Source organism: Plecotus auritus (assembly GCF_963455305.1).
Source record: "Plecotus auritus genome assembly, chromosome: 3".
NCBI lineage: Eukaryota > Metazoa > Chordata > Mammalia > Chiroptera > Vespertilionidae > Plecotus > Plecotus auritus.
Genome location: NC_137772.1, coordinates 147,429,888 through 147,442,099, shown reverse-complemented (window position 1 = coordinate 147,442,099; position 12,212 = coordinate 147,429,888). Strand labels below are relative to the sequence as shown.

At 36.2% G+C, this 12,212-nt stretch overlaps 1 protein-coding gene across 23 annotated transcripts in view; it reads right to left on the bottom strand.

Annotated features, from left to right (window-relative positions):
- Positions 1-12,212, bottom strand: part of PPFIA2 (PTPRF interacting protein alpha 2) — a 492,483-nt gene that overhangs the window by 314,921 nt on the left and 165,350 nt on the right. For 2 of the 23 annotated variants that reach the window (XM_080661578.1, XM_080661580.1), the window contains exon 1: positions 40-462. The exons of 18 other annotated variants lie outside the window; for them this stretch is intronic. In XM_080661578.1, the coding sequence (XP_080517704.1) occupies positions 40-120 (81 nt within the window). In that variant the 5' untranslated portion in view covers positions 121-462. Of the gene's footprint in view, positions 1-39; positions 483-12,212 lie in introns of those variants that run through there. 3 more of the 23 variants (XM_080661575.1, XM_080661576.1, XM_080661579.1) reach the window with 3 other exon arrangements.

The following is a 12,212-nucleotide window of genomic DNA, read 5'->3' as shown; positions in this document are numbered from 1 at the left end:
TAACTTCTTAAGTAGTGAAGTTATTTAAAGCACACTTACTTGAAAAGTGTAAAACCGGGTCCCATTAGGAGGATGCACTTTAGGGGAGCCAGAAACGGTGTTCATATCCGAGAAAATCATTTCTGATCACAGAGACAATATAATCCACAAGGAGCTACAGATGCAGAGCAGAGAGCTTAGCGTACAGATAAATCCGTGCATGCATTGAGGGAGGCTAGAGGGTAAAATGAAATCTGCCCCATCCTTCATAGATACACAGTGATAACATTTTGAATCTTTCTCCTACGTTTGAAATCTAAGCTGAAAGGTCATCAGCCACTGACCTTTTGTGTAGCTAGTTCTTTAGAGCATAGAATGTTTTAAAAAATCTTTTAAACACAGAAAGAAAAAAGCAAGAAGCAACAGTAAATGGAGCTTGTGCAAAATCTGGCAGTGCTCTGGACCTGCCCATCTGTTCTCAGTGATAATCACCTCCCTCCACCACAGTCTAGCAGAGTGATTATGCTAAATATCCTGGTTAACCAATAACATACAGTTTCATTTCAGGGAAGCGTGCACAGTGTAATTCAGAGGACCTCTTCTGACTAACCTGAGGCATGTTTCAAGCTGTATGTAGTAACAAATTATTGTTCCATCGCTCTTATTTCTGTGTGTTTCCAAATCTCTTTGTCACTCCCAGTATTTTCAACAAGGTTTTCAATTTTTGTACAAAGCCCTTTATGTGAAAGTAAAGGATTCTTTTTAGATTTATAGATCAAAGCATATTATAGCTGGCTAGGACACCCAGGCCCCAAGCATATAACTCAGTAAGGCTATATAATACTAGGATTATTATAAAATAAAATGCACTAAATATTTCTATTTTTCTGAACTCTTAAAGAACATCATAATATGAACATAATCATTATTCTATTTTCCCATTTTAACTAAAAATTATTAAATTTCACAATCAATGTCTAAAAAAGTACATTTTAAAAAGTCAAACTTTATCTCATATATAAAAAACAATATATCTTTCAGATGCATAGAATTTTGACACAAGATCCAAAAATATTAATTGTAAACATCTAGGCTACATTGCAAAGCATGCTCATTCTTCTGTCTTTTAACACAAATTATTCAGTCTGTATAAAAGATCATATTCAGATGACTTTACACTTTTTAGAGGTAAAAATAAATGCTCCATTTACACATGGTTCCAAGGTGGAGACTTTAGGAGGACAGAGACAGAATGAGCCAAAAGTAGTGTCTTAAAATTAACTTATTATTCATTTGTACTTAGATTCTCCAATTATGATTCAAATTTATAATATCAATGAGGAGGAAGCAGAAAAAAAGATTATCAGTTCTGCAGATGAGATTCTTACAGTCTGGTAAATTATGAGAGTAGGTAATAGTTTACCTAGAAAACTGCTCAATGAACCAGAAGATAATTTTTAAATAAATGCTTAATTTGGGTTTAATTTTAGATTTATAGTAAGGTTGCAAAGATAGTACAGAGAGTTCCTATAAATTCCTCACCCAGTTTCCCCAATTAACATCTTACATTACTGTGGTACATTTATCAAAATAAGGAACTGATATTGGTACATTATTATTAACCAAACTCTAGACTTTATTTGTATTTCACTAATCTTTCTGTTGATGTCCCCTTTCTATTCCAGGTTGCAACCCAGGGTAGCACATTTAATTTGTTTTCCACATCTACCAGTTTCATTTGGTCTGTGAAAGCTTCTCAGCTTTTGTTTTTATCTTTTGCTTGAAATATCTTCAGTAGACTATCAAGAAGTACTGCCCATGGCCTAGCTGGTTTGGCTCAGTAGATAGAGCATCCGCCTGCAGACTGAAGGGTCCCAAGTTTGATTCCAGTCAAAGGCACATGCCCAGGTTGCAGGCTCAATCCCCAGAAGGAGGTGTGCAGGAGGCAGCCGATCAATGATTCTCTCTCATCATTGATGTTTCTATCTCTCTCTCCTTCTCCCTTCCTCTCTGAAATCAATAAAAAAACCCCAAAAAACAACAATTAAAATAAAAGTACTGCTCAAGTATCCTGTAGGTCCCCTGCTCTGATGCATATATTAATTTTGCTTAATGATTTCCTCATGCTAGACAAGAGCCATGAATTTGGGGGAAGAATACCACAGAGGCAAAGTGTCCTCATCACATCATATCAGTGAAGTGACCCCATCATATCATATTGGGGTACTGATGTCCACATATCACTACTGATACTAACCTTCACTTGCTTAAGGTAGTGTTTTCCAGGTTTCTCTACTGCAAAGTTATTGTTTTTCTCTAGCTATACTTTATTTTTTTAAAATATATTTTTATTGATTTTTTACAGAGAAGAAGGGAGAGGGATAGAGAGTTAGAAACATCTATGAGAGAGAAACATCGATCAGCTGCCTCTTGCACGCCCCCTACTGGGGATGTGCCTGCAACCAAGGTACATGCCCTTGACCAGAATCGAACCTGGGACCCTTCAGTCTGCAGGCCCATGCTCTATCCACTGAGCCAAACCGGTTAGGGCACATACTCTATTTTTGGAAGTTAGTCACTAATTTAGTGCACCCTCAATGAGGTGATAGGGAGGGGTTAGTATCTACATATATTAAATAGACTATTTTTTTGTATAGAAAATTTGTATAAAAAATTTGCCTCTTCTCCTCTAATTATTTTTAATCAGTTATTTATATCAGTATATACTATGGTATATTTATTGTACATTTTAAGTGATAATACAATACAATGTAATATATTTTGATACTCAAATTGTTGCTCCTGTTTCCTTTTGACATGCTTCTGTTCTGTGTTATTGAGCACACAGATGATTATTTTCTAGATGTTTATTTTCTCCATTCTGCACTGGAAATCTGTGCCCATGTGGCTAGGTATGGTGACATGGGGTAATCAGCCATTTGGTTAGGTGGGAGCCTGGGCGGAACCCCACCTAGTGTGGGCCTGCCCACTGAAAGATGGTAGCGCCAAGCGGGGCTAAAGGGGGGTTCCAGTGATCCAGGCAGAGCTGAGGCCTTTGAAGGAGGGGAGTGCCCAGTCCCCCTCCTAGAAAGCTACAGGCACCACCCCCAACTCGAGTCTGTTTAAACTATCCTGGCCAGAACCCAGATACACTCGCAGAGCCGTTTCACTTGGGAAAAGAGAGCAGATCAAAACAGGGACATTCAAGGAGCGAGACCTGAGGCAGACCCAGCCTCTGGGATACAGATGCTTCACCTACTGGACTACTTGGGGCTCTGCCCTGCCCTGATTCAGTCAGGTTGCACAGGGCCAGGCAGGGACCCTGACTCACATTGTTTTGCCCCAGAGAACCTCCCAGGATACCCAGGATGGACACAACAAGGTGCCAGATTCAACAACATCAGAACAAATTCAGCGAGCTTCACAAACAGCAGATCCAAAGGTTGTTTTCATTTTCCTCTTTTTTTTTTCTTTCATATCTCTTATTCTCTCTTTCCTTTTGTTATTTTATTTTTTCTCTTTCTCTTTTCTTTATTTTTAATTTTACTTTTTTCTTTTCTCTTTACCCATTTTATATTTTATTTTATTTACTATTATTACATTTTTAAGAATTATTGTCATTTTCTTTCTTCATTCTTTTTAAACTCTTATTCTGTTTTATTTCTATTCATTTTTTTCTTTTATATTCTCTTTTTCGGGGATTCTTTTTTTTTCTCCTCTAATTCTCTTGGTCTTGTGTTTTTCTTTTTTTCTCTTTTTTAGTCTTTTTTTTGTAATTATTTTGTGCATGTGTGTGTGTGTGTGTGTGTGTGTGTGTGTGTGTGTGTTGTTTTTGGTGTGGTCTTATGTCTGTTCTGTTCTATCAGCACCTGTATAACACTATTCATGACATGGTCAGAGTTGAGCCTCACAGTCAGCCAGCCTGAGTGCTGAGCCAACCCATGAATGGGACAATAGCAGTCAAGAGCCAAATTTAACAGAAGGGCCCACATAACCCACACAAGGGATATGCCTACAGCACCAAGCTCAGAAGATCAAGAAGACTACACCACTGTTTCACACAAGAAATCCACCTCACCAAGACTGGGAGGCATAGCAGTGTTATCTAATACACAGAGACAAACATAAAGAAACAAAACAAAACAAAAAAAAAATGCAGAAAACAAAGAAACAGGCCCAAAAGGAATCTCTAGAAAAAGAGTTAAATGAAATAGAGGGAAGTAATTTATCAGAAACACAGTATAAAGTTATAGTTTTTAGCATGCTCAACAGCATGAAAAGGGATATAGAATCCACATAAAACAACCAGTCAAAAATAAAGTATGACATAGCTGAAATAAAGAATATACTGGAAGGAATTAACAGTAGGTTAGAAGAATCAGAGGATCGAATCAGTAAATTAGAAGGAAAGATAGAAAAAAATCACTCAATCAGAGTAGCAGAGTGAAAAATACTTAAGAGGTATGAGGACAGTTTAAGGGAACTTTGGGACAACATGAAACAGAACAACATCCACATCATAGGCGTACTAGAAGGAGTATAAAGTAAGTGAGGTTTAGAGAATCTGTTTGAGAAAATAATGACAGTAAACTTTTCTAATCTGGTGAAGGAAAAAGTCACACAAGTTTAGGAAGCAAAGAGAGTCCCAATCAAAATGAACCCAAAGAGAACCACTCTAAGACACGTCATAATTAAAATGGCAAACATTAAAGACAATGAGAGAATCTTGAAGGCAGCAATAGAGAGAGAGTTAGCTACAAGGGAGCTCCCATAAGGCTGTCACCTGATTTCTCTCTAGAAACTCTATAAGCCAGAAGAGAATGGCATGAGGTACTTAAAGTAATGAAAAGCAAGGATCTGAAACCAAGAATACTCTATCCAGCCAGGCTTGCATTCAAAATTAAAGGTGAAGCCACGCCAGCATTGCTCAGTCATTGAGTGTCGACCTGTGAACCAGGAGGCCACAGTTTGATTCATGGTTGGGGCACATGCCCAGGTTGTGAACTCAATCCCTGTTGTGGGACATGCAGGTGGCAGCCAATCAATGATTCTCTTTCATCATTGATGTTTCTATCTCTCACTCCCTCTCCCTTCCTCTCTGAAATGAATAAAAATATACCAAAATTGAAGCTTAAATAAAGAGCTTTCAAGACCACAAAAAGGCTAAAGGAGTATTTAACCAGCAAACCACCACTGCAAGAAATGTTAAAGGAACTCTGTGAGAAGAGGAAGTAGAGAGAAAGAGAAAGGAACATAGGCATAAATTATAAAAATGGCAATAAAGAAGTACCTATCAATAATAATCTTAAATGTAAATGAAGTAAATGCTCTAATCAAACAACATAAGGTAGATAATAGATAAGAAATCATGACCCATACATATGCTGTTTATCAGAGACCCACCTCAGAATAAAACACGCTCACAAAATATTAGCAAATTGGATGTAGAAACATATTAAAAAGATCATACACCTTGACCAAGTGGGATTTATTCCTAGAATGCAAGACTGGTACAATATTTGCAAACCAATAAATGTGATACATCATATAAATAAATTGGAAGATAAAAATCACATGATCATATCAATAGACCCTGAAAAATTATCCGAAATAATCCAGGACCCACTTTTGATGAAAAATTTCAGCAAAGTGGGACTAGCAGGGGTGGGCAAACTTTGACTCGAGGGCCACAATGGGTTCTTAAACTGGACCGGAGGGCCGGAACAAAAGCATGGATGGAGTGTTTGTGTGAACTAATATAAATTCAAAGTAAAGGAGTGGAGTGGAGAGCAAGAGAACCGGATAGAACAGCCGGATCCGGCCCGCGGGCCGTAGTTTGCCCACGGCTGGACTAGAGGGATAATATCTCAACTTAATAAATTATGTATATGACACAAGTACAGCTCACATCATACTCAATGGGCAAAAACAAAAGGCTTTTTCCTTAACATTAGGGATGTCCACTTTCACTAACCTTTTTCAACATAGAGACAAGAAGAAAACAGACAAGAAGAAAAAGTAAAAGGCATCCAAATTGGAAAGGAGGAAGTAAAACTGTCATTATTCACAGATGATATGATGTTGTACATAGAAAATCATAAAGATTCCACCAAAATACTGCTAGACATAATAAATGAATTTGTCAAAATATCAGGATACAAAATTAACATCCAGAAATCAATGGCATTTTTATATAAGAGAAACTATTTTAAAAATCCCATTTACCAATGCAATAATATATACTAGGAATAAACCAAAGAGGTAAAGACCTATACTATAGGACTTTGAAAAAAGAAATAGAGGAAGATATAAACAAGTGGAAGCATATACTGTTTTCATGGATTGGAAGAAATAACATCATTAAAATGTCCATACTACCCAAAGCAATGTATAGATTCGATGCAATCCCTGTTAATATTCCAATGGCATATTTCACAGATCTAGAACAAATACTCCAAAAATTTATATGGAACCCAAAAATACCCCAAATAGCTTCAACAATCTTGAGAAAGAACAAATTTGGGGGGATCACAATACCGAATATCAACTATACTACAAAGCTATTTTAATTAAAACATCCTGGTACTGGCACTAGAAAAGGCATTATAGATCAATGGAACAGAACAGAGAACCCAGAAATTGACCCATACCATTATGGTCAATTAATATTTGACAGAAGAGGCAAGAGCATACAATGGAGAAAAGATAGTCTCTTCAATAAATGGTGTTGGGAAAAATTGGACAGATACATGCAGAAAAAGTGAAACTAGATCACCAACTTACACCATACACAAGAATAAACTCAAAATGGATAAAAGACTTAAATGTAAGTCATGAAACCATAAAAACCCTAGAAGAAACCATAGGCAGCAAAATCTCAGATATCTCTCATTTGCTGATACATTTCCTAGGGCAAGAGAAACGAAGGAGAAAATAAACAAGTGGGACTACATAAAACTAAAAGCTGCTGTGCAGCAAAAGAAACCTTCAACAAAATGAAAATGGAACCCACTATATGGGAAAATATATTTGCCAACCATACATTTGATAAGGGATTAATTTCCAAAATATATAAAGAACTTATACAACTCAACAGAAAGAAGATAAACAATACAATTAAAAAGTGGGCAAAGGGCCTGAATAGACACATCTCCAAAGGGGACATACAGATGGCTAATGGACATATGAAAAAATGTTCAACGTCACTAGTCATCAGAGAGATGCCAATTAAAATTAAAATAAGGTATCACTTCACACCTGCCAGAATGGTTACCATCAAAAATCAAAAAAACTATAAAGCTGGTGATAATGTAGAAAGGGAACACTAGTGCCCTACTGGTGGCAATGTGGACTGGTGCAGCCACTGTGGAAAACAGCATGTAGCTTTCTCAAAAAATTTAAATGGAACTGCTACTTTACACATCAATCCAGTTCTGGGAATATATCCTAAAAATCTGGATATAGCAATCAGAAAGAATGTATGCACTCCTATGTTCATAGCAACACAATTTACAATAGTAAGATCTGGAAACAGCCCAAGTGCCTATCAGTAGATGAATAGATAAAATAGCTGTGTTACATGTAAACAATGGAACACTATGCAAATATAAAAAAGAATCTCCTTCCCTTTGTAAGAGCATGGATAGACCTGAAGATTCTTATGCTAAGCAAAATAAGCCAGACAGAGAAAGACAAACATCACGTGATCTCACTTATACGTGAAATCTAATGAACAAAATAAACTGACACATAAAATGGGTCCAAAGACATGGATGCATGGAATAGAGTGATATATCTACCGTAATAGGGGAGGAGGGCAAGAGATTGGCCATAGAATTTATATGCATGTAATCATAGCCCATGGACAGACAATAATGTGATTAAGGCCTGGGGTGGGACGGGGGATGGGAGGAGGGGTCAACAATAAAAAAAAAAAGGTTTTTTCTCCTATATAAATTACCTACTTGATAAAACTATTAGTCCCCTTAACTACAATCTTAATTAGCACTGCACATGAACTTGAAAATTGTTTTATATTTTTCAGAATTATTTAAATATCCATATTAGGTTATTTTTCAAAATAATCATGTTTTTATCCATTTTGATTTCTTAGTCTAGATAGAATTTATTCCAATGACTCTTAAATTAAATAAACTTTATAAGCTTACCAGTTGCAGTAACTAATGATGTATGTAAGATATTTTCATTCTTCTCACTTGAAGATATATGTTGTGGTCACACTAAGTGTTCCTGTTGCTAATGGGGCCCCATAAATCATGCTTACTAAAGAGTTGAGAGTAGAAATAATGTCTCCAAAACAAAAGTGAATCTTCTTGAAAACCAGGTTTTAAAAGAAAAATTTGATTTGATTGTCTTGAAGCAGAATATATCTACAATTATTTTATTTAAAGAATTATGTTGAAGTGACAGGAAAAAATGTGCAAATATAACCTCCATGTACTTTTATGCTTACCTGTAAGTTGGTCTGATGTAATTTTCACCAGACAATTCACTAGCTTTCTCATTTTTATTGTAGGGGGGCCAGTAAACAAATATTTCTGGTATAATATATTCTCATATATTTGCTGAATTTGTATCAACCAGCAAATTATCTTAATTTGGAATTCTGAAGCTTTTGGGCCAATAAGAATATGTTTTTCTTTTTCATATTTCTTGTGTGGGAAGGAAAAGATAGTAGTAGGAACTAATGTTAAAAGAAGCAGGACAAAACAGTATAAATATATAATTAATGTATAGATGGTGTTTTATTCTAAATATTGCTGAAAATTGTCAAAACCTACATTTTTTCCATAATGTTTCTTCTATGTAAGCTATTTATGATAATGACATTATTTCATTCTTCTGATGGGCTATTTGGAGAAAATGCAACTTTCTCTCTCGGCCAGATAAGTATAGGAAAAGTGGTGCCCAGGTCTGAAAATTGCTAAGGATAAAGAATCCTGCCTTGTCTATTATGGTTGTAGAGAACTGGTACAATTTCCAGGCCCTGGAGATCTATAAATATACAAGTCTAATATGCAAAGTGTCCCCTTGGGAGTTCGACCGGGAGACTGGGAGTTCAATTGCTTGTATGATGTGTGCTGACCACCAGTGGGTGGTGCAGAATGCAGAAAGGCCCCGGCCAGCAGCCAGCAGCCAGGCCATGGACCCTACCCATTCACGAATTTCATGCACCAGGCCTCTAGTATGGTTATAAAATATATGGTCTATTCCTTCAAGAAACTTTAAATTTGGTGGGAGAGACATCAACTTATAAGAGGTAGACAGCAAGTATGACAACTAAAATGCAGCCTAATAAATGCTTAAGACTGATTTAAGCTACAGCACACTAAATGAGTTCATCTGAAAAGCACCTAACTCAAGAGATATCAAAGTGCCCCTGTCAAAACCAGGAAGTTAAAAGCTTTCCAAAGAGAAGGATCAATGTGTAAAAAGATATAAGATGGCATTTACTCACTCAGGTGTTCAAGAAATCCTTACTGAGAAGTAATGTTGTGCCAGACACCTGTTACAGTTAGGACAGAAATGAAGAGCAGATGAACCTAGTAATAAACACTTTGCATTTTGTAGGAAGCTCCATCCAACAGGTGTAATCCATCTTAGCAGTGAGCTTTTTTTCTTGGGGCACCCAAACAAACAAATAAACAGGAAAAAAAACAAAGAACTCCTTTGGCATTTTCTTCTAAGTTCAAGTGATTTCTTTGTTAGTAAACTATTCATTAAGATGTCCCAAATAAATGAAGATGATATTTAGAATTTATTGGGAACCCTCAAGATTTGTAGCCATGTAGCTAAAAAAAATTTTGAGCATATTAAAATTTAAATTTATAAACTTTCATTTATAACAAGAGAAATATTAAATTTGGCTTTAATCCACATCTTGACGAGAATATGTTTTTTAACATAATCTATATGTGTGTATATTTAGGCATGTGTGTAGATGTATGCATGTATTTGTGTATGCATTATACACATATATACAAACATGTATATGTGTATGTATGTTTGCACATGTACATGCATATATACACACATACATACTTATATATATACTTGTTGGAAGCCGCCCATTGCCTTCACTAGCAGAGAGGTGTGGACAAGGAACCCGGAAGGCTGGTTAACCTTGAAGCTCTGAAAGGTCAGAGCCCACTGTCTAGTTGAGACAAAGGGAACTGAAGCAACTTCCACCTTTTAGTCTTATGTAAATGCTTACTGATGGGCTATCATTGGAATTGCCTGCCTAAGGGCTATGGGTGTATCCCAAAACCTGAATAAAAGGGATCTAGGCCGGAGCAAAGCGGAGTCCTTCTTCTTGAGCTGGGCTCCTGCCTGGCCCCCGATATTTCCAAATTAATATTTTCTAGTCTCTTTCATTTGCGTGCGGCCTCCTCCAGAGCCCAAACCCTGAACCTGAACCCTGAGCCACACGGAACGTGGGGGGGACACTCACAACTGGCGCCTTCGACGTGGGACCTCTGGAGGGGATGATATTTCGCTTAGAGTGAAGAAAGGAAGAATACACTAAAAAGGTGGGGAAGAATTCACTGAAAAGGTAAGGAAGAATTCACCATATAGGTGAGGGTAATTCACAGCACGCAAAGCCCACAATCAGTTGCAGAAGTCACGATCTGTAAGTAGGGTGGGAACGTCTTTTTCAGCCAGGCTAAAGGGGCAGAATTAGGTTATAAAGTAAACTTTATCATAGACTTTTGGTTTGCATGTTTAAGGAATGTGGTTTCTTGTTCAAATTAAAATCTTAATTTATATTTGGAATCTAAAATCTGTAATAAGAAATGAAACCCTGCTTCTGAAACCGCCTCTGGTGTGGAGAAATTCAAAGGTGGCAGGAGAGGGCAGGGCTATACTTAAAGTTTTGTCTAAAAATTATAGAAGAACTCGCAGGGAAATGCAAAATTTGGCCAAATTGGGTGCTAGTAATTACTTTGGAAAGCGAAAAAAGAAAAAAATTTAAGATCTGTCTTTATCTATTAAGCATGAAAAGATATGCAGCCAGATCTGTTCCTACGCTTCCCCTGAAGTAAGCAGGATGTGGGGGAAGGGAGACATGTGGCAATCCAATAGGGAAGCCCACTCTCCCAGTATGCTAATTTAAATGTGGCTTGTTTGAAATCAGCTTCCCGCCAGTAGCCATTCTTTAAGGACAATTTTGCATTTGAATACCTGCAGGCTTGCTACTCAATTTCCCCGGGCAGAAAAATTATGGTCGGTTTAAAGTCCATTGATTAAGCCTTTGCGGAACCTATTTTGCCATCCAGAAATGTGGGTTATGGCAGCTTAAAATTTTGGAAGTTTGCTTCCTTATGAGAAAAATCTAGAGGACAGAATTGAATCTATTGATTGATTATGTCTTGTATTTTTGAAATTTATTCTTAAAAATATAAGTGTTATTAATATAAAGAAATGCTAAATATTTGACTTGCCAGCTCTAAAAGTTTAAAGTTCAAATTAAATTGGGAGAAATTATATAGTGGTAATTAAATGCCTATAGAAATTTGTTTTTGAGAAAATAAAATGTGTTTTCTCTGATAATTAGGAATTTAAAATATGTTGTTAATTGGTCTAATTAAATAAGAGGATTAATTCTGTGATCCCAACTAAAATTTTTAATATAAAGACCAGTTAAAATTTAATTGATATCTTAAGATAATTATAAAAAGTAATAAAATCTTTAAATCATATATAGATATTTGTTTGATGGTTTTTTTCCATGTTAAAATTTCAAGGCTTTAACCAAGAGATGATTCTTGGAGAGCTCCAAGGGCCCAGAGTAATTCAAGAAGTTATTCTCTCTTCTTAAAGGAAATATTTTGAATTTAACTCAGCTAATATACTTGAAATTGCATGGAAAGCTTTATCAAATAAAAATTAATAACTATATTTTACTTATAAATGTTGTGAATGTTTTGGCCTTTAAGGAGGGCAAAATGTTTCTTAAAATCCAACAGCAGAAAGTTAAAATGACAAAAAGCCCATAGCCACCTGCTTTTTTAATTAGGCTGAAGGTGGGGCCGCTTTTGCGCCTTGTGAATCAGACGTAAACATTTACTAAGTTTGCTTTGCTTTTTCAATTAAAGATACCTACTTAAATTATAAACAATTAAATTCTAATAAAGCCACCAGAAACAGCTAGTGAGATTTCTGTTTGTCTGCAGTGCAGTTGTGGCTTTAACAGTTTAGACAGTCACCATTTT